At 43.5% G+C, this 27,941-nt stretch overlaps 1 protein-coding gene across 1 annotated transcript in view; it reads left to right on the top strand.

The window, feature by feature from the left end:
- LOC144696734 (metabotropic glutamate receptor 8) overlaps window positions 1-27,941 on the top strand; it is a 429,432-nt gene that overhangs the window by 305,256 nt on the left and 96,235 nt on the right. Inside the window, exon 7 of the mRNA XM_078568398.1 lies at window positions 26,423-26,562. Coding sequence (XP_078424524.1) covers window positions 26,423-26,562 — 140 coding nt within the window. The remainder of the gene's footprint in view (window positions 1-26,422; window positions 26,563-27,941) is intronic.

Genomic DNA, 27,941 nt, shown 5'->3' with positions numbered 1-27,941 from the left:
ATAGACTGCAGCGGTTCAAGAAGCAGCTCACCACCACCTTCTCAAGGGCAATTATGGGCAATAAATGCTGGCCTAACCATTGACGCTCACATTCCATGACAGAATTAAAAAACTGATCTGCCGCCAGCTCTGCCATTTTGGAGCTCCAAGTTTTAGCTGATGCCCTCGCTTAGCATCTCCCACCCAGCTGAACACACGTTAAGCAGCATCAAGGACAGCACCCCCTAGTGCTACTTAAATGGATTATCAACTATTTGCTGGTTAGTTGGTATTGATTTTTTTCTGGCTGTTCAATTCTACATGGCTGTGGTGCTTTGCATTGTTCTTGCTTTGCAAGTTTCAAGAGTCTACGAGGAGCGGTGTGCCAGATAATGAAGGACATTTTGCTGACTTCAAGGCTTCTGCAGTTGCTCCCAGACATGGGCGCACTTTAGGACTTCCTTTCGGAATGAAGCATGGCTGGGAGAATAAACAGAGACCACAAAGTGCACTGCTAGAAGAGGGACAGAAGAGGCCACATCTTCTCAGGTTATTCAGGCAGCAATTCTCCTACCTGAACCTTAACGATGACCAATGTTTGAGACGTTAACCTTTCACCAAGGAAGTTGTCACTGAAATCTGCCTACTACTGCAGTCACAACCTCACCCTCAGAGGAGGGCAAAGACTGCATTGCCAATGGCTGTGACTCTGTCTATGAACTTGCTCCTTCCAGGTTGCTGGTGGAGATAGTAGCAACATCTTGCAGCTTTCCGTCCATTGTTGCATAAGGGAGGTCAATGAAGCTCTCTATTTAAAGGGAGATGATTTAATTTTATTCCCTCTTGCCAGAGACAAGCAACAACAGCAAACATGAGAGTTTGCAAAGATTTAGCTTCCCCGTGGGTGCAGGGTGCTTTGTGGGTGCTGCATGTTAACTCTTACCTTTACTGGAACAGAAAGTCCTCTCCCTCAAAGTCCAGCTGGCTTGTGACCATGGGCAGTAAATCATGCAGGTCGATGTCCAGTATCTTGGCAGCAGTCATGATGCCTTCATTCTTTGGCATTCTGCTGTGCCAACTATATGTTAGTCACCACAGCAAACAGAAGAGCTACTGGGCAAAAAGGATTATCCACTGATCAGATGGCTGATGATTCTGGTGTACAACTTGCGCACACGTGCATAATTTGCATATGATGAAAACCATACTGCCACAGATAGGGTTGCCAACTGTGTATTAAATGTATTCCTGGAGGATTTATCACATGACTTGCACCCTTGCTCCAGCCATTAGATGGCCAACACATCCATCCTTGTGACACACTGCCTTCTCACACCAATTGGAAAGCAAAAAGACTCATTATCCAATTAGATGATGCTTGACTGTCAGCCAAACAGCCTTTTATTCCCATTTTCAATATTTTTTATATGTAGCAAAGGGATATGTTCAAAGGAAATGACAAAAAATGTTTTAATGTTCCAATGATTTTTCTCCAGGATTGCACATGGGAGGTTGACCCTCAATTCCTGGAGACACCAGGCCAATCCTGGAGGGTTGGTAACCTTAGGCACACAAACTATGATAGAGCAGACCATTGAGATGCTGAGACTAGACTTGTGCTACCAGGACTGCTCTGAAGGAGCCCTGCAGCAGTTGGCTGAATGGCTCTCCAGATTAGTGATGGCCTGCTGCATGCTGAACAACATCGCCATCATGCGGGGACTATCCTTGCCACCAGTCATACATGAGCAGCTAAAGAGCAGGAGCATGAGGAGAAGGTGGATGTAGAAAAGTAGGTGGAAGTGGAAGAGAGGTTGGAACCTGGATCGCCACGTTCTGATTGGGCTGTGCATGAAGAATGAATCCAAGGGCAATACAAATAAACTCAGAGATAAAAACAAAAAACTACTGCGGATGCTGGAAATCCAAAACAAAAACAGAATTACCTGGAAAAACTCAGCAGGTCTGGCAGCATCGGGGGAGAAGAAAAGAGTTGACGTTTCGAGTCCTCATGACCCTTCAGCAGAACAAATAAACTCAACTTAACTTCCCCATTCACCAACAGTCCGTCACCCCTTACCTTCCCACTGTCACTGACTATCACATCACCCTCTTGACCACAATGTAAAAATAAATTCCAACTAAAAATAAACATTTTAAACCTAATTTGCCTGTCCTAGTGCTCCCTCATGGTGTTACCCCAGTGGCTGCTGCATTGCTGCAGGAAGGCTGCTGACTTTCAGTGAAGGAGACTGCAGATGGCCTTGCAGAATGACCTCAAGCAACTCTAAATCTAAAAGGCCCAGCTTCAGACTGCACCATTTCAGCATGGGCAGGCTGACAGGTAACAGCAAAGGCACTGGTGGAGTGGCAGTGGTGAGAGGACAAATGCTTTCATTCTGAGAGAGGACTACTCCATGGAGTCACTGCCACTCCACACCCCGCCGCCCCTCCTCCCCCACCCAGGATGAAACCTTAGCAACCTAACAGCATGTTGGAGGACAAATTTCTAGATTGTTGTGATATCGCCTGCAAGCCCCTTTGAACACTGCTATCTAAAGCCATGATAGCAGGAGTCTGAGCTTGCATGACAGCAGTGTGACAGTAAGCTGACCATGCATGTCTCCGGTCTGAGCTCCCATTGCAGCACTCAGACTTTTGGTAGATGCTGCAATGGACACTAAGACATCGGTCATCAGACACTGTGTCATGACTGGGTTCATAAGTGTGTTAATAGAGTTGACCACAACTTCCACACTGGAAAGGCTGGACTCCAAGCTCTGCTCAAAGCCCTATGCCAAGTTGGTGTCCCTGACACTGACAGCAAACTTTCTGACAGGCTTCCCACTGTACCAAGCATTTTGATGTGTCTTTTATTCATTCATAGGATGTGGGCATCGCTGGCTAGGCCAGAATTTATTGCCCATCCCTGATTGTCCTTGAGAAGGTGGTGGTGAGCTGCCTTCTTGAACCGCTGGAGTCATTGTGGTGAAGGTGAATCCAACGTGCTGTTAGGGAGAGAGTTTCAGGATTTTGACCCAATGACAGTGAAGGAACGAGATATATTTCCAAGTCAGGATGGTGTATGTCTTGGAGGGGAACTTCCAGGTGATGATCTTCCCATGTGTCTGCTATCCTTGTCCTTCTTGATGGTAGCAGTTGTGGCTTAGAAGGTGCTGTCTATGGATGTGTACACCCATCAGCATTCTTCTGTAGCTGAGCCCATCAAAGCTCTCACCTAAGTTCTTTGCAGCAGAACTCATGTGCGGCTTTGCCCTCCAGCAAGTTGGCACTTATGCTATCCTGCCCTGCCTCTGCCCTGGCTGCAACCAACTTGTGCCTGGTGTCTCACCACATGTAGATCCTCCTCTATCTATCCAGTAAAGTATGTGCAGTTTCAATATCTGAGCTAGTGAGTGGCTGCAAGATGAAATGAAGTGACAGCATCTCTTCATCGTCATTGTCATCTTGGTTTTCCTCCAATGCTTGGCAAGGTTGCATTTCTTGAGTATCTGAAAGGAAAAAGCCACAAGGGTAAGGTTATAGTGAGCGGAGGGAGGAAAAGAACAATTTTATAACTGGTATTTATATAGTCCCTTTAATGTAGTAAAATGTACCAAGGCATTTCACACTCGAGTTATCAAACAAAATTTGATACCAAGGCACAAAAGGAGATATTAGGGCAGTTGGGCAATAGCTTGGTTAAAGAGGTTTTAAGAAATGTCTTAAAGGAAGTAAGGCAGGAAGAGACAGGGAGAGACTTAGCAAGGGAACTCCAGACCATAGGGCCTTGGCAGCTGAAGGCAAGACTACCAATGGTGCAGCGAATAAAATCAGGGATGCTCAAAGAGGCCAGAATTAGAGGAAGGCATATATCTCAAAGGTTAGTGAAGTTGGAGGAGGTTATAGAAATAGAGAGGGTTGAGGCCATGAAAAGATTTAATAACAAGAATGTAAGCTTTGCAATCAAGGCTTTGCCAATGTAAGCCACCGAGCGTAGGTGAACGGGACTTGATGCGAGTTAGGACACAAGTTTGGATGGCCTCAAGCTTATGAAGGGCAGAATGGAACAAAGAACAAAGAAAGAAAAGTACAGCACAGGAACAGGCCCTTCGGCCCTCCAAGCCTGCGCCGATCATATTGCCCGTCAACTAAAACATTTTGCACTTCCAGGGTCCGTATCCCTCTATTCCCATCCTATTTATGTATTTGTCAAGCTGCCTCTTAAACACCACTATCGTACCTGCTTCCACCACCACCTCTGGCAGCGAATTCCAGACACTCACTGCCCTCTGCGTAAAAAACTTGCCCCGCATATCTCCTCTATAATTTTCTCCTCTCACCTTAAATCTATGTCCCCTAGTAATTGACTCTTCCACCCTGGGAAAAAGCTTCTGACCATCTACTCTGTCCATGCCACTCATAATTTTGTAAACTTCTATCAAGTCGCCCCTCAATCTCCGTCGCTCTAGTGAGAACATTCCGAGTTTCTCCAATGTGGGAAGCCAGCCAAGATTGTGTGGAATACTTAAGTCTAGAGGTAACAAAGGCATGGATGAAGATTTCAGCAGCAGATGAGCTAAGGCATGGCCAAAGTTGGGCAATATTGCAGAGGTGCAACAGGAGTCTTATTGGTGGTATGGAAATGAGGTCAGAAGCTTAACTTGGGAAGTATGCTTAGCTCGTCTGAAGCTTATAAATCTGAACAGAGTTTGGGATGAGCAGGAAGTGCGATGTGCAAAGAAAGGTAAATTAAGAGCATACTATCCTCATCAGTGCATTCAGCCCTGCCAATGACCACAACCTCAGCCTCAGCCATGAACTCTGATAATACTAGCACTGTCTTGTCCATGAGGGTTAGAGCAAGCAGGCATGCCCCTACCCCTCTAGTTAGCTTCTGCTACCTCCAGTTGTGGGCCACCTTGTCCTGTGAGAGAGGGAAGTATGCCAGTGAATGTTATGCAATATATTTGGGTGATGTGCCTGTCATGGTTGAATAGCTGGCAGAGTGTGCAAGCTGTGGATGTGGGTATGAGGCTTGTAGCAGTGTTAAGTGTGTGAGGATGAGGTGATGTACATGAATGTGCAGGGTGAGTCATGACTTTCGAAGATCGATGGAAGCGGAGTGATGAGATGATTTGAATTGTGCCTGATGCTCATAGTGGATTTTGCAGGATATGGAATTTGAAAGTACATTCACTAAACTTGACTGCTTATCTTAGCTCATTAAACTTCTTGAGACATGGCCTTCAGGTCCTTGGGGCTGCATCTCTGGCATTGACCTCTACAACTGACTGCTACCACTCATGTGTCTAGACGGTCTCCTGGCCCCCTGCAAATGTAGGTCATTCTGGGCTTTTCCATCACCTCCACCAAGGCTTCCAGTTCAGTATCTGAAAAGCTTGGTGTCTTCTCTCTTCCATGTTCAACTATTCTCTTTTCTATGTCAGATTAAGCTTACAACGGACTCCCAGCGCCTGCTCCAGCCACAATGCACCTCCCCTTTCAGAGGAGCAGGTTAGCTTTAAGTTGTGCTAGCAAGTTACGATTTTGGGCTTCCTGCTGATGTGCGCAGCCAATCAACATCACTTTTGGCGCTGACTGAATGGAGAAATGATGATAATGAGCAGGTAGCACAAAGATTCTGTTGCTTGTATGATATGGAACGGGCCTGGGTTAGACATGTATCTTGATCCCAGTACTTGTTTTCGGGGGATATCCAATTTAGGCACCATTATTATCAATAATGTAGCCCTCCCACATTACTGCGCTGAAGTGTCATATGAGGTTATGCCTGCTAACTCTGGAGTGAAGCGTGAACTCGCAACCTTCAGATTCAGAGGCGAGAATGCACTGACTGATTAAACTGACCATTGCTTTGCAGGTTGTGAATTGGATTTTTGTTTCCATCAGAATGGAGGTCAAATGTAAGCATTAAGCATTGGTATACTAAAACTCATGCAGCAATGCTTGAAAGTCTTATTGTTGGGCATTGCGTTTAGGAAACATTGATAAATTTCTCTGTTTTCCTTGATTTTGTCGGACTTTATGCTTAAATGCAGCCCTTGAGAAAGATACAGTAATAATCACAAGCCTGTGTACAGCCTGTTTGAGCTTGTATTAAACCAGGAATTTGAAAAAAAAAGCCATTTTCACCACTTCTATCAAAACTGTGGTTAAAAGCGGCTCCATGCAGCCCCAGAGGAGTTGCTGATGATTTCTGACACCTTACCGATTGCAAGCCTCACATTTCTGTAGAACTTCATTTAAGTTCTCAAACCTCATTTTGTCACAGAATGTGATCAGACACTCTCATCTGACTCATCTCTGCATTACTGTGTTGTGGTGTACAGTAGGACATAATAAGCCCACGTTGTTCTATAAAGCAAATGTTCCCCCTTCACTGTCTGCAATATTCTGTTTTTGGCAATTTGGCTTTCTAACACATTTGAACCATGCAATGAATGGTGCACTTGGAATAGCATCACCTTGCCTGCAGAAATGATCCTTTTGTACATCGTTATGAGCTGCCATAGTGAGTGAGTGAATGCTTTTGTTTATGCAAAGCAACAATGGTGCGGTGCCAGTATTTCCTCCAGTTTTTCCAGCATTTTCTGTTTTTATTTCCTTTAAGCCTGTCCCGTGTATTGGTGCTATTTTTAAAAAACAAATAAAATGTTGATTTCTGGCCAACATTTTTGACCGTATTTTTCTCCCATATATCTTGGAAGGGGGTGGGATTTGAACCTGTCGGAGTGAGCTAGTTTCTGGCAGGAAAGCAGCTGAAACTGATGGTGTCTCGGGAAGCTGGCAAGAACCTGCCACCTTCAGCCTTTGAGCTGAGAATGATCTACAGCATGCAGGAAATTGCCATGGGACAGTGCAGTGGGGGGAGGGGGGGTCTTATATTTAAATGTATAAAATGCTCATTAGCTGCTTTTTTAACCCAGGGTTCTGACTTCAACACTGTGTGCATGGGTTTCCCAGGCTTCCTGGAACTTGCCAGGAAAGTAAAGCAAGAGGACATTGAGATTTGACGAGGCTAAGCAATTGACAGGCAAGAAATGCTTTAAATGCTGGCACATGACAGCTATTGCCTTGCCTAAGTGAAATACTTTTACTGATAGGAATTGCACTGAGGTTGTGCTTTCACTACTTTGGAGGACCTCCAAAGTATTGTAAATCATTCCTGCTACCTTGGAGAGTTTTACCTTTGACCTGAACTTCCCAGCTGTTAACATTCAGATCAGCATGGGAGTCAGTTACGCTCTACCTTGGACCTCAGAAGGGGAACAGCAACAGGAGTAGATGTACCCTTCTCCTCAATCACCTGTCACTCCACAGAAGAGGGATAAGCATGCAGCTCCAATTCAAAAGTGGTGATAACCCCAACATAGGGTGTAAAAGCAGAGGATAAGCTTTTAGGATGTGACTGAGCTCTGCTGCCTCAGGGGCTCAGAGTTTCCCATTGGGTGGTTGTTGACATTTGCAGGCTCCTGGAAGCAGACATCCTGCCAAGTAGACCAGGTGGTAGTCAAGGTCACCACAACCCTTAATTTCTTCACCCCTGGCTTCTTCTGGTAATCTGTTGGTGATAATTGTTGAATCTCACAATCTTTTGCACACGTGTATCCCTCTAGTGGCCATGTTTTCCAAGACCATCATTTAAGAGCACTTTTCAACCGATGAGGCCAGTTAGAATGACTGGGCTGTCAGAGCTGCCACTCTGGCTGGCTTCCCACAGGTCTAGGGAGCCATAGATTGCACACATATGGCAATTGCCAAATCATCCAGGAGTCTTCATGAACCGAAAGGGATTCCACTTGATCAATGTTCAGCTGGTCTGCAACCCATGGAGATTGCCACATGCATGTCTATGTAAGACTCCCATGATGCCTTCATCTTGCACCAATCAAACTTCCCTGAGATCTTCACACCTTGAAGCAGAGTTAGTGGATGGGTTCTCAGAGACCAGAGCTACCCTACCAGAGAAAAGTGCTCTGCATTTTCAAAGGAGGAAGAGGAAGAAAAGGAGCAGCAGGAGGAGGATGAAGAGCCTGATGTGGCAAGGGCACCGATAGCTGCCAGGGATGCCCAAGATGGTCTGATTCAGGCTTACCTCAGTTAATTTGAGGCAGTGCAACCATTTGACAAAACCAATACTAAAAGCAGCGTGCACCCAGCCCACAGCACAAAGCAGCTCCACAATCAACAATTCATCTCTCTCCCAGACACCCATTGCTCATCTTCAGCTCTTGTCTTCGTAAGGCAGAGCACCACGTAGTTTGTGGCAGACAAAAATCCTAGTCCTGGAACAGGAAGTAGCATGTGGAACTCTGAATGAGGTGGGCAAAGGGTCAGAAATGGGAGCGCTTTGAGCATTTTCATGTGCCCTTTCTCCATCTCCCCTCTCATGACCCACCTGCACTTCCTTGCTCGTCAGGACCTGGAGAGCACTATGCTGCACTTCACTGAGACACTGTGTGGCCAAGTCGAGGCCTTCTTCAACCTTGCTTAAGGTGGCGTTCTGAGTGTGCAGGCCATCAGTCAGGGCCAGCATGCACTTAGTTGATTGCTGCATCTGATGCTCCATGCAGGAGGCCACTCTTTCCATGGACCTAGACGTCAGCACAAAGACCAGACTCCACCACTCCTGATCACTGTAACTGGAAAGGCTGACAGAACCTCATAAATTTTCTAATGCTGCTCCAAAATAATCCACTTCATTGACATCTCCGTAGACTCAGTATCTGTGTCAAGGTGGCAGAGCTTAAAGTGAAAACAGAAAATGCTGTTAAAACCCAGCAGGTCTGGCAGCATCTATGGAGAGAGAAATAGAGTTAACATTTCGAGTCCGTATGACTTCTTCAGAGCTAAAGAGAAGTAGAAATGTGATGCGATGGATTGTATACTGTTTAAGAGGGGGTGGAGCAGGTGGAGCAAGATGGAAGGTCAGAGATAAGTGACAGCTAAGGAGAGATTGACAAAGATGTCATGGATACAAGACAAGGGGAGTGTTAGGGGTAGTATAAAGAGTAAAGAAGGTGCTGATGGCAGCATAAAGGTAAGATAGCAGGACAAGGGTCAGTGCTCTGTGAAAGCAGAACATAGAAACAAGTGACAGATGACCCTGTGGAGGGAGGGGGTGTTGGGGAAAAGGATGAAAAATGAACAAATAAATAAAATAATAATAAATAAATTAATAAAATTGGATTTAAAAAGGTGTCAAGATGGAGGAGAGAGTTCATGGTCTGAAGTTGTTGAACCCAACAACTTCAGACCATAAACTTTCTTCTCCATCTTGACACCCGTTTAAATGCAATTTTTATTTATCTATTTATTTACTATTGGCATATCACTCACTTTTCCTGCCCGGATCAGGTCATTGTTAGGAAATAGAGGCAGTTTAAGTAAGTTATATTTGTATTTATGGGTGTTAGGAATGAGTTTTAGCTTTAAAGTTTAAGTTTGACTTGTATTTCTATATTTGTGTGTTAAGAAAAGGTCAAATTGAGTTTTAGTTTCACTTTAAAAGGTGCCTGCATTGGTAATGAGAGTTTACGACTGTCAGAGAAGTTAAGCAAACATAAGAGTAGAAAAACTGGGCTGTTGCCTAGCAACAAGAGTCCAGAGAGGCAAGTCCCTCCCATAGACACACATACAGAAGAAACTAGAAACAGCAGTTTTGATTTGGAAGCTGTTGAGTTCAGTTGGTTTTGAAGACAGCTGCCAGGCAGAAGCAACCTAGGAGGGGAAGATAGCCAGTCCCAAAATAAATTTGGTTGAAAGTAGCTTCCAGAGAGAGACTGGAGTAAAGAGTCAGATAGCAGGTTCCAAGCTAAAGAAGAAAGTCCCCAAATCCAGGGGAGTGGAACAGGAGAAAATCCCAAGAAGACCTTCCAGTCAAAGGAAGGATAGGAACCTGGAAAAGGTCCTGTTAAATGGAGTTAAGAGTGAGGAGCAGAGAAAGGCTCAAAGCTTGAAGCTTAAAGTGATAAAGATTTGTGAGAAGCCAGAAGGTCCAAAGAGACAACTGAAGGTCTGTAACTCTTTGCTTTGGGCATGTGAAGCAGTGGTGTACAGTTGATAGCTGAGTCGGTGAGAGAGAGTGTGTGGAAGACAGCTTGAATGCATGTGGTGACCCAGGGGAGAGGAACATCAGAAGAAGAATTCAAAACCCTGGAGGTGAACCCTTCTGAAAGGCATCAGAGAGAAAGCATCAGTTTGGGAGAAGATTCCAAGGTGAATTCTTGGAAAGTGGAGATTGGAAACGCTCATGCGAAAGACAGAGCTCAGTGAGACTGGTTGGCTCACAGTGTAACATGCATCTGGGAGGAGTTGAGGAGAGTTCCATAGGGTCTGGTTGAGGTGGCATCTGTCGCTTGGTTTCAGAATGTGGTGTGTCTGACCACAGGTTGCCAAGTGGTTTACATGGACAGTACTTATTGTGAACGTTAGAGTATAAAATAGCTTTTGTAATTTGTGTTATTCTTACAAATCTGTATGTATCTGTAAAGGTATAGTTGCGGACGAAGGAGTTCTTTTCCTGTTTAATAAATGTTTTATGCTTTTGTTAAAAGTTGATTAGCTGACTTCTGTGACTCTGTTCAGTAGCCCCTCTCCACGTATCTGAACAACAAATAAAAGTTAGGATCTGTCAAGCTGAGCCCCACCCTGGGATCAGGCTTGTCCTTTGGTAACCTCAGCTGGGATCATAACATCATCAAATCTCTTGCCCTCCTGCAGCATTGTATTCAGGAGTGAGACACCACACTTCTGCTGCTGACCTCCTCTGCAACTTCCAACCACACCTGCCTGTTCTCTGAGGCAGGGCTCTCCACGGGGAATCTCCCTACAGCCTGCAGTGACACATCGCTGAAGCATGATGCTGCCTTGCCATGTTGAGCCTCCATCCGTGCAGATCTCAGCTCTGTCAATAAACCTCTACCATCTTTCAATTCTGATCCTCACAGGGTCCCTTTAAATAGTTGAGATGAAAGAGACTGCTGCAGGTTGTCATCATGCCCGCTTGCTCTAATTGGTTAGGAAACCTAGAAATCAGTTGCAAACACAGTGGCTGTGTTAAAAAGCCACGATAAACACACTGCTGTGTTGCCAACATGTTGACGGCTTCCCCCCACCACGGGTGGGTCCAAAAGTTAAAATTAAGCCCTTAGTTTCAGCCCAGATAATGGAGATGAGTGGGGGGCACTTGGTGAAAACAGTGAAGAACTTTACTTCTATTTTTCCTATTAGACTGAAGTCCCACCCTTGTGTTAAAGTTTACATAAATTAATGCTTTGTTTGGTTTTTGGCTTGGTCAGGATTGTTAAGATTGTCTCATTGAGAGAAACATGGCATCATTTTGAAAAATTGAACTCTGTACTTGGCACTGGTTTAACGTATCATCCAAAAGATGACACTTATGGCACTGCAACACTCCACTTTGTACTGGTCTGAAAACCGCCCAATTAAAATATTTCTTACTGTATTGTCCAAGCAAATATTTCACTAACATTAGCCAATCTGTTTGCTCACTGGACACCAATCAGTATAAAGTGATTCTTCATGGTTTGATGTCATAAACTCATATTACTCCATTCAAACACAGTAGCATTCTAGCTAATCTGTGGCTTGAATCTCACTCTGAGAATCTGTTTAGACACCTTTGTACCATTACTAAGAATGCCAGAATGCCAAAAAATAAGATTCCGTGGGATAATTATTTTTTTGCCACTGTTTAACCCTCTAGCTATTTCCTTACTTCCTTTTAGTAACATTGATTGACAGAACAATGATGAAACGACGTTCCCACTTTGGATTGCTCAGAACACCACATAATCTATATGACAGTTTGTTTTTTTTTGAGATCCAGTTTTGAATGTAGCAAATAAAAATAATTGTGTGGCAACTTCCACTTGTCAAGAATATTTGAGATGATAAATGATTTCAACTTTGATTTAAATGTGGTTGTACATAATGATGCTTAATCAGAAGACAAATATTTATTGCTTATAACTCCTCGGACCAATTATGTTTACATTATTTTTAGAGCTAAGAATGATGTACCTGCAATGATAAGAAGATTATCAGGTAGCTCCCAGATGATGCTTATATTTGTCCTGTGTTTCATTGCTTTCAGACAAGTAAGAATGCACCAAGAGAAATATAAATGTTCTGATATCATGAACCCTAGCTACAATGTAATATAGCTTGCATGACTCCGCATATGTATATTGGCCTCTCTTTCCAGTACTTAGTCAATTTTTTTCCTTTTCTGCTCACTTCTCTAAATGTGGGAGAAATCAGACCTCATCATGCCCATTTTCTAAAATAATGTGATTGTGGTCTGAGGCCCAATTTTGGACTGGCTTCGAGTGCCCCGGTTAGGGCGCACCGACCTGGCACCCCTTTTGCCTCTATCCATTAATTTCCTATGTTTTCCTGCATCTCTGATTTAATTTGCTTTTTTTTGCTTTACTTGATTCTAACTCCTAACCAAGTCAAAATGAAAATCAGGGTGGTCTTGTAATCCTGAATTGCTGCTGTACAGCTACTGAATGGCTGACAAAGAAAATGGACTCACAATTAAGTAAGTGCAGGTCCTCTCAGTGAAATACACTAGTTAGTGTTTTCTTTAACATTACTGCACAATCACTTCTTCCTTTCTCCAAGAATCGTGGTCATTTCTGAGGCTCAGAATTGTTTTACTTTTGTTGGATGTTTTCAGCACCCGTTCATAAAGCCTCAGGGAATTAGTAATAAAAGAACTTTAGATGGGGTTAGGTGTGGAATTGATGTTTTCTGCACACAATAGCTTAATTGTTAAAAAAAATGAGTATCTAACTTCCTGTGAATATGGGATTGCTGTCTAGTTGATCAATTTTAAAGTCTGCTGCTGATGATGGATGTTTTACTCCAGTGAATTGGTGGTCATTTCTTAAATTCAGATCGATAGCTATGAGTCATAATTGAGTGTGCTTGTAAGACACAATTGATGTACTGTGAAATAACCACTGTATATAACCTAGAATAACCATTGCCTCGATGACTTATAAACTGTAAAGATTAGGTCACAATTACATCAAATGCTTTATTTTAATTTTGATATGTTAGTGTTGTTTTACTCAAAATGGCAGCTGGGTTCGCTCTCCATAATGAATTGTGACCGCAAATTTTTCGAAAGCATTTTAGGACATTCTCAGCAGCCATAATTAGGTATTATACTTTCTTTATTTTCTCATCCTCCTTTCTTCTTTTCTTTCTTGTTTCCTTTTCTTTCTTATCTTCCTTTCTTATCTTTTCCTTTCTAATTGACCCCGTAAATAACTTGTGCTAACCTGTCCACATAATTAAAGCTGCCTTGTGTAAGGAAACACTTCAGACAAAGTTTACTTCAACTGACTAAGGATAATCAGAGAGAAAATAAACTTTGCTCCAGATAACTCTTCTCTCACTGTCAACTGCCTGAACTCCATCTCTTTCCTGCTGTGTAATGTTGCCGATCTGTCTGTGGGATGTTGAGCTACTCACGTCAGCAGTGAGAGCACCAGCTTTCCAAGGGAGTTTGACCTTTTAAACTCAGAGCTTTTTCCAGCTGGCACATCAGTAGTGTGATTGAATATTGATTGCCCTTCAAAAACAGATCGTCAAGATTTATACTTGGTCCTTGTACCTCCTAACAATTTCACTGACCAATTTTCTACCATCTAAGCACAAACCTGTGATCAGAGTGTTTTATACTCCTTGAGCAGAACAGTTGGTTAGCTGAATTTTATAGTTTAAGTTGATTTTTATGGAGCCACATAAGGTTCCATCGCTATTGTAGAAACAGGTATGCTTTATTAAGTCCAGATAATTCACTACATAATTTTGCTGTAGACCTAGGGTGATTTTAAAAAGTATTATAGATACACTTGCAACAGCATATAGTTATATAAGTTTTTAACTGTGACTCGTTTTGATGTTTGGTTTTATGACATTGAAAGTGGATTTTCTAATGATTTCAAAGTTCTTTCTTTGTAATTGTTTGCTTCCTGCTAGCTTGCCTCACCCACTTTATACTGCAAATTACAATTTGTTGATAAAAACAGCCTCTTCCCTTTTCCACTTTCGTTTGTTTTGTCCTTACATCACTTTTTTTTGTCTTCATAGGAACACAACTCCAATGATTTGTCCTTTTTTTTGGTTGGTAAAAGTCACCAATAATCTGAAGGACCTTTCAACTTGGAATGGCGAAACATTTCCACTAAGTGATTGTACACAAAAATAGCTGATAGGCTTGGCACAATTGTTGCCAAACTTTGTGTAATGCAGTGTGTAAATTGCTCCAGATAATGGCTATGCTCAGATAGCAGCATTGAGTTCTATGCAGGCACCTCAGGAGATCTCAGTCTCCCTGACGAATAGTATGAACTTGTCACAACAGTAGTGGTTTCCTGATTCTGCATTGCCCCGACCACATGCTCCTCCTCACCTACACCATGCAATTCATCCAGTCCTGCCTGCTCAAACTAACAAGGTGTAATTCTCCTTGGGGTTGGATGTATTGTAATATGCCTTTAAGGGATAGCAGCATGACATAACTAGAAGGGAAATGTGTCATGCGATCCAGTCTTAGTTTCACTTTTGCCTTTGAGCAGAACACACACACACACACACACAAACACAGAGCTCTGCTCCTGATGTCTTCAAGCTTTCTACCTACATATAGCTGTTTTCCTGTGCATAATCTAAAAAAATGAACCCACAATGTGTTCACCCAATCGCTTCAGTGATTGGTGCCTTTATGTCATTATAACAACACAACATGGTGTTCAGCATGTTAAACAGCCTGGCAGCAAGATTAAGTACAGGTACAACATGATGAACAGCCTTGGGTCATGCTACATGGCATGAGATGACCCTCGATGTTCTGGTCAGACTGCAATGGACAAAGTTGAAATTGCAGCATGGTGACTACACAGAAAAGCTTTGAAGACACAGTGCTGGGTTAGTGCTTAAATAAAGAGCTGGTAAGCAGACAGATCCCACATGGTGAGTAGGGCAGTATGTCGAGAGGACCAGCACCGGGTTAGCTCAGTTGGAAAAGGCTCATGACCAGGGTATGGGCTGGATCAATAATGAGTGAGGGATAGTCCAACAAAATGAAAAGCAAAAAAAAAATCATTAAAATCGGGGCAGAGAAGGTTGCAATTATAATGGTCAGAGCTTCGGAAAAGTGTGCAATACCAACTACAGCGATACTCATCCCAGGTATGATAGGAGAAGGAAGGTCAAAGGGATATTGTTAGATATTGCACAAAATTCCCCAGTTTGAATTAGGATGCAGCTGACCTACTATCTGAATTGAAAATGTTTAAACAGTGTACAGAGCAATGGTTTCTTGATTCAGCTGTGCCTGAACCAGACAAGCAAGCCGTAAAAATTCACCTAGCTATTAGGAATAAAGGTCTACACAAGCTGAACATGTCAGGATTAACAGCAGGAGAGCTAAAGGGCCCCCAAAAGATATGGACTACATTAGAAGACTGTTTCAGAATCAGGTTCTATATTCATCGACTTGAGTCCATGTCATTTCAACAACAGCCAACAGAATCCATAGATCACTACACCAGCAGATGCAGAGAAAAAGGTATGTACTGTGATTTTTCAAAAGAAGAGCTAGCAGACAGAATTGTTAAGTTGGTGATTGTATCCGCTCCCATGGAAGCATTCCAGAAAGATCTGCTAGACAAACCCAAAATGTATAGAATCAAAGGGCTACTCAAGGATGGACGTAAACATGAAGTGATCTTGCAGGTTGATGAAGCTTACAGGTCCTAAGTACAACCCCAATTGTTGACACATTTACTAGAACACCTAAACCTAGCAAGGCATGTTCTAGGTGTGGCCTTCTGCATGCACTAAGGAAATACCCAGCTTTACATCAATTCTGCAAGGCATGTGGCAGAAAGGGCTATTGGCAGCGGCAGTGCACTAGAGCAAAGGCTGACACAGCTACAAAGGGCTGATCCATACAGACTGTACACAATGAGCACCTTCAAGCAATAAGAATGACCATTAATATCCCGTCAGAAACACATACATGAGGTCATTGACAAACCAGAAAATGACGATGATGTCCATGACGAGACAGAGTGGTGAACACGTTTCACACCATCAATCTTGTGGGAAACACAGATACTGTTACACCGTCTGATGTGTTTACCAAGGTTCGAATCATCTGTCCCAAGAAAGTTTACAACTATTCATTATTGGCCAAGATTGACACAGGGGCAAGTGCAAACATCCTATCCCTGCAAATTCTAAAATACATCAGCAAAGGGTTCGTGAGGAGACAGGAGACTCTGCTGGAGTGAGACGGAGACTGAGTGAGTAGCGAATTAGGTTTGCGGGGTAAGTCCTTTTCAGGTTTTAACTATATAGATTAAGAATCAAAACCTGACAAAGAACTAACCATCAATTAAGTTGGATTAGCTTGTTAAACAGAGAACTGTCTGGAGTGTCGGTTATCTCTCAATCACCTGAAAGCAGTTGGTTCAAGTGGTATTAATTAATGCAGCAGGAAGCTAAACTAGCTGCTACTACTCAACAGAGGGTCTATAAAAGAGACAGGCTTTTCAAACTGCAAGATTAGTAAGGAGCATGCAAGGAGACAATGTGTGAGTGAGATGGAAACTCTGTTACTAGCAAATTAGTTTCACGTGGAAATTTGGTGCACAGGAACAGAGGTGTAGCATACATAGGAATTTTTTCAAGTTAATTAAGTGAGTAATTAAATTAAGTTAACTAAATAACATAAGTAACAATGGCAGGCCAGGTATTATGTTGCAGCTGTGGAATGTGGGAGTTTTTGGATACCAAGGTGATCCTTGACAAACACATCTGCAGAAAGTGTAAGCATCTAGAGGAATTCTGGATCAAGATTTTTGACCTGGAAGCCAAACTGCAGACACCGTGCAACATAAGGGAGGGGGAGAAATACCTGGACACTTTGTTCCAGAAGATGGTCATGCCTCTTAGAAGAGGATCGTCTGTTTTGGCCAGCAATGTGGAACAGGAGGATGTGACCATAAGTGAGGCAGGTAATGAGGCCAAACAGACAATAGTGGAGGAGCTTTAGACTTTGCAATTGTCAAACAGGTTTGAGGTGCTCACAGCGAGGTCTGCAAGATAGATAAGCAAGCTGGCCATGGCATCATGGTACAGGAAGCCGTGCAATGTTTGAGGGGGGGGAGGGTGGGGGGGGGGGGGTGGGGGAGAGCAAACAGGAATGTAGTGGCAGTCGGGGATAGTATAGTGAGGGGGATTGACACTGTTCTCTGCACGTGAGAGTGAAGAAAGCTGTTGCCTGCCCAGTGCCAGGGTTCAGGACATCTGCTCAGGGCTGGAGAGGAACTTGCAGTGGAAAGGGGAAGATCTAGTTGTTGTGGTCCATGGTCCATGTAGGTATCAACAACATAGGCCAGACAAGGAAGGAGGTTTTGCATAGTCAGTATGAGAATCTAGGTACCAAATTAAGAAACAGAACCTAAAAGGTAATAATCTGTGGATTATTACCTGAGCCATGTGCAATTTGGCATAGGGCAAATAAGATTAGGGAGATGAATGCATAGTTCAAGGACTGGTGTGGGAGAAGTGGCTCCAGTTCATGGGGCACTGGCACCAGTACTCCCCTGGTAGCAGCGACCACAACATGAATGAATTTTACATCTAGTTTGAAAGGGAGAAGAGCGAGTCTAAGACTGGTATTTTAAACTTAAATAAGGGCAACTATGTGGGCATGAAAGCTGAGCTAGCTGAAGTGAACTGAGATACTAGGCTAAGGGATTGATCAGTAGAGAAGCAGTGGCAGACATTTAAGGGGATATTTCAGAATACTCCGAATAAGTATATTCCTACTATAAAGAAATATTCTAAGGGGAGGACCCACCATCCATGGTTAACTAAAGAAGTTAAGGAAAGCATCAAACTTAAGGAAGAAGCATATAACTGTGCAAAGATGAGTGGCAGGTCAGATGATTTGTTAGAATATAAAGAACGTTAGAGAATGACTAAAAGGTTAATGAGGCCTAAGAAATTAAAGTATGAGAGGAAGCTAGCTAGAAATGTAAAAATGGATAGCAAGAGTTTCTGCAAGTATTTAAAAAGGAAAAGAGTAAATCAAGCGAGTGTTGGTCCTCTAGAGAGCGACAATGGGGAGTTAATAGTAGATAATAGGAAATGGTGAATGAAATGAACAAATATTTTGCTTCTGTTTTCACGATCGAGGATTAAAAAACATTCCAGTAATAGCTATAAATCAGGAGGCGGAGAGGAGAGAAGAATTTGTTGAAATTACAATCACTAAGGAAGCGGTACTGAGCAAACTGGTGGAGCTACGGGCAGACTAGTTTCCAGGTCCAGTCAGACTTCATCTTAAAAGAGGTGGCTAATCAGGTAGTAGATGCGTTGGTGTTAATTTTCCAAAATTCGCTAGATTCTGGAAAGGTTCCATCAGACTGGAAAGTAGCAAATATAACCCCTCTGTTCAAGAAGGGAGGGAGGCAGAAAACAGGAAACTATAGGCCAGTTAGCTTTATGTCTGTTGTGGGGAAGGTGTTCAAATTGACCATTATGGAAGTTATAATTGAGTGAGATTCCCGACATCAAAGTGCACTCGCACGATATTTTGGTCGACGGGCGCGCACGGGAGACAGAGTCGTGCCCGCCATTAATTAAGAGGACAGTTAAGGCCCTTGACACACCAATTGTCGGCGATTTAACTTTGCCGTGTGATTTCTTGCCTGTCACATGGGCAAAGCGGGCAGGCAGGCAGCCCACAATTTGCAAAAGCTCATCCACAGGTGGGATAAGAAGGGTCAGCACCACTGTCAGTGTGAATAATGAGGAGGATTAGAGATCATGTGCTGCTGGTTGCTTATTTGAACTGGGCAGCTTAAGTTCAGAGCTTCATTCTGAGCATTTCTAGGCTTCATTTCTGGACTCATTGGTGTCTTCCAGGTCCCCTGAGGATTCGGACCATGTGGATCCTTCCAGGTATCAGACAGCCTTCTGTTACCCTCGTAATGGGGATTGTGGTCTCCACTGGAGGCATCTCCTCTGAGGAGGAACAAAGGGACAGAAGGGAGAGGAGGCCAGGTGTCCCAGTGCAACTTCCAGGGGAGGGACCTGTGGGAGGAAAGGCGCAGGCACAAGGGGCGCAGGGCCAGCCGGAAGTTCAAGGCAGAAGGGGCAGCAAAAGATGCCACTATCCTGCTGCCAGGGTTTACAGGCAGTGATGCAGCTACCTCAGTATGTCCGAGGTGCAATGCCGAAGGAGGCTCCGCCTCTCCAGGGAGACCATTAACTCTATTTGTCAGACGATCGGGCCTGAGATCAGCTCCAACTGTCTGGGTGGACACCCCATGCCAGTGGCTCTGAAGGTCACAGTGGCCTTCAGCTTCTCAAGATGCACTTCTGATGCTGGACTGCTCAGAGAGCACACTGCAATACCCCCCAGAGCGGGTGCTCTGATAGCGGTTGCATGCTGCACTCTCCACAATCTGGCACTGGCAAGGGGGAACCCACTGGAGGAAGAGGATCTTGACGCAGTTGCACAGGCCACAGATGATGAGTCCAGTATTGATGATCCGAGGATGAGCACAGTGTGGAGAATGCTGAGGGCATGGAGGCAGACCTGGGAAACCTCCAGGGAGGCAGGGACACCAGGGATGCGTTGATCCAATATTCCGTCTGCCAAATAAGAACTATCACCTCATGCTAAGGCTGCTGCCTCCATCTAAATCCCAAAAAGGGGCATTTCCTTGGCCACCAAGATACACTCAGTGCTTGTGCAATAAAGTTTAAATAGACCCACATCCAGCATTAAATACTGGCCTACCCTGCACCGACAGAACAAATGAAGCATACTCAGGCCAATAACAAAAATCAAATGTCATTTAATGTTGGAACTCATTCTTGAACTGAACAATAACTGGTGTTGATAGTCATGCCATTAAAAAATGAAAAGCAAAATGGGGGAACAAAAGATCGCCCGTGACCAGCCACTCTTGTGCTTAAGGTGCTTTAAATTTACGTTTACAGGTGCTACGTCTAGGTGCTTCCCCCCTCTGGCACCAGCAGTGGAGACAGCCTGCTGTGACTCTGCTGTCTTGTTGGCCTTGATGACCTTGGCAGCCATCCTCTGGCCAGTGGAGCCTGTGCTGGAACCGCCTGGGAGGGAGCAGCCAGTACCATGGCTGGCATCTCCCTAGTTGCCGCAGTCCTATCAGATGCCGTGGTTACTGGCAGAGGGGCAGAGGAGCTGCTGCCGTCATCCTGAGTGCCCTGAGAGGATCCCACAGACAACAGGCAGTTTGTGCGCCAACGTGAGATGGCTCTGGACCTCCCTGCTCACCATTGATGGACAGGCACCTAGCTGGGATACTGGGTGCCCCATCCATCTCACACACAGAAACTGACCAGCTGAGGTCCTTGCCTGTGTGAGGGATTGCAGGTCTGACCGGAATCCCAAGGACCCTTGATTCTGGCCCTGGAGCAGCCTCTCCATGAGAGTTGCCATTCTTTCCATGGAGGGAGCATTGTGTTCGGCCATGAGGGTCAACACAGTACTTATGCTCCACAGGGACTCCTCCAAAATGTACACCATGGCATGCATACCCTCACAGATCGCCACCAGATCCTGCCCATGGTTTTGTGAAAGGGAAAATGTGTTTAACCAATTTATTGGAGTTCTTTGAAGGAGTAACATGGGCTGTGAATAAAGGGGAACCTGTAGACATACTGTACTTGGATTTCCAGAAGGCATTTGACAAGGTGTCACATCATAGGTTATTGCAGAAAATAAAAGCTCATGGTGTAGGGGGTAACATATTAGCCTGGATAGAAGATTGGCTGGCTGGCAGAAAGCAGAGTATGCATAAATGGATCTTTGTCTAATTGGTAGGATGTGATGAGTGGAGTCCCACAGGGGTCTGTGCTGGGGCCTGAACTTTTTACAATATATATCAATGACTTAGATGAGTGGGTGAAGACATGGTAGCTAAATTTGCAGATGACATATAGATAGGTAAGAAAGTATGTTGTGAAGAGGACATAAGGAGGTTGCAGACCGATATAGATAGGTTGAGTGAGTGGGCAAAAATCTGGCAGATCAAGAGTAATGTAGGAAAATGTGAAGTTGTTCACTTTGGCAGGAAGAATAAAAAAGCAGAGTATTACTTAAATGGAGAACGGCTGCAGAATTTCGAAGTGCAAAGGGATATAAGTGTTCTAGTACATGAGTCACAAAAAATTAGTATGCAGGTGCAACAAGTGACTAAGAAGGCTAATGGAATGCTTTATTATGAGAGGAATTGAACATTAAAGTAAGGATGGCATGCTTCAGTTATACAGGGCATTGGTGAGACTGCATCTCGAATATTGTGTGCAGTTTTGGCCTCCTTATTTAAGGAAGGATGTAAATGTGTCTGAGGTGGTTCAGAGGAGGTTTACTAGATTGATACTGGAATGAACACGTTGTCTTATGAGGAAAGATTGGACAGGATGGGCTTGTTTCCACTGGAGTTTAGAAGAATGAAGGGTGACTTGATTGAAGTATATAAGATCCTGAATGGTATTGACAAGGTGGACATGGAAAGGATGTTTCCTCTTGTGCTTGAGTCCAGGACTAGGGGGCACTGTTTTAAAATTAGGGGTCGCCTTTTCAGACACAGATGAGAAGTTTTTTCTGAGGGTTATACGACTTTGGAACTCTCTGCCCCTGAAGGCGGTGGAGGCAGGGGTCACAGAGTTACAGAATCATACAGTGCAGAAGAGGCCCTTCGGTCCATCGAGTCTGCACAGACACGTGAGAAACACCTGACCTACCCGCCTAATCCCATTTACAAGCACTTGGCCCATAGCCTTGAATGTTATGACGTGCCAAGTGCTCATCCAGGTACTTTTTAAAGGATGTGAGGCAACCCGCCTCCACCACCCTCCCAGGCAGTGCATTCCAGACTGTCACCACCCTCTGGGTAAAAAGGTTTTTTCTCACTTCCCCCCCTAAACCTCCTGAACCTCACCTTGAACTTGTGTCCCTTGTGACTGACCCTTCAACTAAGGGGAACAGCTGCTCCCTATCCACCCTGTCCATGCCCCTCATAATCTTGTACACCTCGATCAGGTCGCCCCTTAGTCTTCTCTGCTCCAACGAAAACGACCCAAGTCTATCCAACCTCTCTTCATAACTTAAATGTTTCATCCCAGGCAACATCCTGGAGAATCTCCTCTGCACCCTCTACAGTGCAATCACATCCTTCCTATAATGTGGCGACCAGAACTGCACACAGTACTCCAGCTGTGGCCTCGCCAAGGTTCTATACAACTCCAACATGACCTCCCTACCTTTGTAATCTATGCCTCGATTGATAAAGGCAAGTGTCCCAAGTGCCTTTTTCACCACCCCACTAACATGTCCCTCTGCCTTCAGAGATCTATGGACACACACGCCAAGGTCCCTTTGTTCCTCAGAACTTTCTAGTGTCATGCCGTTCATTGAATACTTCCTTGTCAATTCCAAAGTTCATCACCTCACACTTTTCAGGGTTAAATTCCATCTAGCACTTATCTGCCCATTTGACCATCCCGTCTATATCTCCCTGTAGCCCAAGACACTCAACCTCACTGTTAACCACCCGGCCAATCTTTGTGTCATCTGCACATTCGGTCACACACGGTCATTGAATATTTTTAAGGCAGAGGCAGATAAATTCTTGTTAGGCAAGGGAATTCAAAGGTTATTGGAGGTAGATGGGAATGTGGAATTTGAAACAAAAACAGATCAGCTATGATCTTATTGAATGGCGCAGCAGGCCTACTTCTGCTCTTATTTCATATGTACATGTATGCACAAACATGGAAGGCCACGGCGAAACCTACTGCTGTGAAACTTTGGTGTACAGCAGTTCATTAATTCCATGGCCCTAGAGTGCAAGTACAGCCAATCCTCCTTGGTGTCACAGATGATCTAACATTGAAATATCCAGAATGTTTTGAGAAAATTGGCAGTTTGAAGGGAGCTGCAACATTACACTTGCAGGAGAATGCAAATCCGTCATTTGATCTGGTACATTTTGCACAACACAAATGCCAGCAGCTACAAGAAGAGATGGAAAAAGATTCCACACTACAGAAACTGACAACCATCATCAAAGATGGCCTGATTCAATTCAGCATATTCACGGACATGTGAGACTATTTTGGCCTTATTTGGATAAGCTATGCAGCTCCAAGGGTGTCATTTTTAAAGGCCAGCAGGTCAGAATATTGGAATCTTTGCAACCATATATTCTTTAACAACTTCATCACTCACACATGGGCATAGATTGGACGAGAAGACTTGCAAGAGAGACAGTCTATTAGCTGGGTATGAACAATGACATTGAAGTCATTGTCAGGAAGTGTGAGGCACGTGAAGAGCATATGCCAAGTCAGTACAAACCACCATTGAGTCCACATGAAGTTCCTACCCATCCTTGGTCCAAGATGACATCTGACCTGTTTCATGTTCATGGCACTGACTTCATCATCATCGTCGACTACTTTACCAAGTACCCCATTATTCAACAATAGCACAATATATCAAGTACAATTATTGTGCACACTCTTAAGTGCTACTTTCAGTTTATTTGGTGTGCCTGGAGAGATCATTCTGGATAATGATCCAGGATGTGTGAAATGTAGAATATTGATCACACTATCCTCATTACCCTATGTCTAACGGCCTAACCGCACACAGTGAAATCCCTAATTTCCAAATTTATGCAGACGAAGCAAGATCTACACATTACAATGTTACATCTGAGAGTGACACCTTTAAGTACAACTATTCCACTGGCTGAGTTCATGTCTAGCAGACCAGTACGTATCAATCTACCTATTCTTACCCATTCTACCGTCTCGGAAACTAGACAGCAACTTTTAAAATTGCAAGAGAAGATGACCAATGTGCACAATAAAAATGCAGGTACAGAATTACCAAGTTTACAATTGGGACAACAAGTTTGCATCCAGAATCCCACAGAAGGTACATGGTTACCAGCTGAGGTGACAAGGATTTGTTCAGAACCAAGGTCCCATGTGGTCATTACTCACAAAGGTGCAATAGTGAGGCATAACTGAGGACAAATCAGATCCATTCTAGCTCCTCAACCATTGCATCGAGGACTAGATCCCAAAAGCAACCAGGAACAATGTTCAAGATTGACAAACCCACAGGGCACTGCGAGCAATTAAGGAAGCCTCCAGACAAGGTTACCATCACAAGATCTGGGAGTACCAGTAGATTACCTCTATGCTTTACAGGCTCAGATTCGACAGTTCTACATACGTACGTGAAGGTAACTAAACATGAATATGTATTGTAAATAGTTATATTTCTTTGGAAGGGGAGAAGTATCTTCATAAAGAAAGGGGGATGTTGTAATATATCGTTAAGGGATAGCAGCATGACGTCACTAGAAGGGAAGTGTGTCATGCAATCCTGTCTTAGTTTCACTTTTTACTTTGTGCAGAACACACACACACACACACCTCTTCTTCTGATGTCTCCAAGCTCTCTACCTATGTTAGGCTGTTCTCCTGTGCATAGTCTAAATAAATGAACCCACAACATGTTTACCCAATCCCTTATGAGTGATTGGTGCTTTTACATCCCTATAACAGCACATCAGGATGTACCTGCACGGAGCTTGTAACCAGTAGAGTTAATGACACAAACGTTGTGAGGTGCTGGCTTATTCTGTAGTCCCCAGAAAGCTGCTATGGAATTCACTGCCACCAAGGATAAGGAGGGTACAGTGATGGTGAAATCAGAGATGTCCTTTAGGCTGAGGGTTAGCCACTCTCGCCAGTGATGGGAAGTGCAATGTTTTACCAGTTTGGAGACCCCAGGCCGGATCTTCATTCCAGCCTGAATGGAGGTGGTTTTTTGATGGGAGAGAGATTCCACTTACTCACCCCTTGCCTGCACCCCTAGTATTGCATCATTTCTAGAAGTAGGGTCACCATCATAGTGCGAGGAGATGCCAGGGTTAATATCAAATCTGCCTGAGGATAGGCAGAGGATGTAAAATTGCTTTGGTGCTTTGTCGCATTGTCACTTGTCCAACTGTGTTGGGTGAATTTTTTTTTAAATGGTAAGACCAGTTTTCCCTAATGCTCTATGATCGACTGTTAGAGGATTGCAAACCATTTAAATGATATATGGCCCATTACTGCACCAGACACAAGGAACATGTATCCCTTACACCTAGCATTGCTAGGGAACAATGGTGGGAAGTACATAAGGCATCATCTTGCCCATTGTCTCCCATTACAATAAATCGGCACAACCAATATTTAGGAAGGATGAATTGTGAGAGGACAATTGATGAGGACCATCTCTTGTCCACCCATGTTACATCCGATTCCACCGAAGTGTACTCAGAACCTACCACGTTAGCGTCCATTGCTTGTGATTTTTTTCCCTTTACCATCTTTGTGGTATTTCTGCCAAGTTACCGGCTCAAGCAAAGGAGATCGATATCTCTTCCAATATTTCCGGGCCACATTTTGCTCAAGACCAAATTTGTACAAAATTCCCATTACTCTGTCTCAATGATGTGTCTTAGCTCCAATCTCACAAATACATTTTCCTCTTCAGCATTGCAAACTCTCCAAAATAATTATCCTTGCCTCTTTTTGCAGTGAGACGATCAATGCTTGACGATTGTCCTGCCATATGGGCTCATGCCCGTTCAGGATTGAGGTGCTTTTGTCTGAACTCAGTAACAGTTTACGGTTAACAAAGAAGAGAATCGAATACTCTGACTCAAATCTGAATTTGAACCCCTGGTAGAAAAGAAAACCCCACTTGTGCCACTTGCGTGATAAAACTTTTGTGTTGATTTTTGCCATTGAAGTCATTTTGGATCATTGTCAAAAATGCTTCCTTTACATCAGAGATTCTCCTGGTTTCACAGTATTTCTGACATGAAGCAATTCAAAGTGGAGCCAATCTAGGTTTTAAAACAGCTGTCACAACCTTCCTTCACCAATACCTATGTGCTGCATTAATGCTGTTTTATTTTGACATATTCTCCCAGAAATGCAAAATAAAAATCAGTCACAGACTGGAAAAGATGCAAATTCATCTTATACCACTTTTAGTACTATGTATGATTTTGTATCTATATGAAACTTTTTTCCTATCATATGTCTTTTTCCTTGCAGCTAACTGAAAATGAGTTAAAAAATGTTTTTTTAGATAACAAGTTTTAAGCGTGAGGTCCAGACGCATTCCCAGAGGCTCCTGCCATTTATTCTCAAATTAAATGTATTCCTTGCTGCGCATAGTAGTTGAAGTTTAGTTGTATTCACTCACGGTTTTCACATGCACTTTGTAATGTTCTTGTAGGAAGTGCTGGAACCCCCGTGACATTTAATGAAAATGGAGATGCTCCTGGACGATACGACATCTACCAGTATCAGGTTTCCAACCTGACCTCTCATGAGTATAAGGTTATCGGACAGTGGACTGATTACCTTCACTTGAACGTAAGCAACAACTTTTTCCTTGCTGTCAATGAAAGTAACAGCGGTGGTTCGAATTTGTATTGGAAAAGTTTTCAGTCCGCGGGAAGCTAAACTTTTTTTTCGGGATGGGGCTGGGGGAGTGTCTTATGCGAGATCGTATCAGGACTAGCCAGGTATGAAATATCACTAATACTCTTTATCCATTCCTTGATATGTTCAAATTGTGCTTACATGCTCACTGTGATATAACAAGTTTGCTTTTTGGAGCATTGGATAATGTACACTATCCTTTCGTAAGGGATTTATATTATAGCAATAATTTAATTTGTTCATGAGGGGATATTACTGCTATTATCAGCCTCTGAGCTGCTCATTGCCATTTGAGTGATGGGTGGGTTAGTAATGAGAACCATTGAGACAGTAATGATGTCTATGCACAAAGAAAATCCTGTTATTGATCTTACCACCAATTTCTGTGCTGTAACTTTCTGTGCTCTGTTACTACTTTAAGCTGGTCAGAAAGCTTCTTTAAAATTCATTTAAAACACTCCTTTTGAGATTTCAAACATCCAAACTGAATTATGTCTTAATTTTTAAATTAATTCTTGGGATGTGGGCATTGCTAGAAAGACTGGCATTTATTGCCCATCCCTAGGCTCTGAGAAAATATTGATAACTGAATGGCTTGCTAGGCCATTTCTGAGGGCAGCTAAGATTCAATCACTTTGGTATGAGACTGGTATCACAGATTTGGAGATGGTAGGTTCCCTTCCATAAAGTGAACTAGTTTTTTTTTCCATCAATTCAACTGTTTCATGTCATGTTTACCAATACTCGCTATATTTACTGGCAGCTGGGCCCGTTGGCAGTTTAACACAGGCAGCCTCCTAACTGGCCATCTGTGGACCCACTATCCAATTAATAATGGTGGGCAGGCTCTTCATGCTGCCAGCCCAATCACCAGCTGAAGGCTCAGCTATACCTCCAGGAGAGGTGACGTGCTGCTGAGGAATGCAGGAGACCTCAGCAATGAGGGAGGTAAGTAAGAACTAAGGGGAAGAGTTTCAGATTAAGGGGTCTCCCATTTAAAATGGAGATGAGGAGGAATTTCTTTTCTCAAAGGGCTGTTAAATCTTTGGAATTTTCAACCCCAGAGAGCAGCGGAGGCTGGATCATTGAAACACTCAATGCTGGGTTAGCCAGATTTTTGATCAACAAAGGAGTCAAGGGTTATGTGGGGTAGGCAGGAATGTGGTCAAAGCCACAATCAGATCAGCCATGATCTTATTGAATAACAGAGCAGGCACAAGGGGTTGAATGGCCTACTCCTGCTTCTATTTCTTACTTTCTTATGTTTATGTCCTTTTCAGACTTTTTAGAATTAAATTTAAATTCACAAA

The sequence above is a fragment of the Cetorhinus maximus genome, chromosome 22 (genome assembly GCF_964194155.1).
Source record: "Cetorhinus maximus chromosome 22, sCetMax3.hap1.1, whole genome shotgun sequence".
NCBI classification, from domain to species: domain Eukaryota; kingdom Metazoa; phylum Chordata; class Chondrichthyes; order Lamniformes; family Cetorhinidae; genus Cetorhinus; species Cetorhinus maximus.
This window is presented reverse-complemented; position numbering and strand designations above follow the sequence as displayed.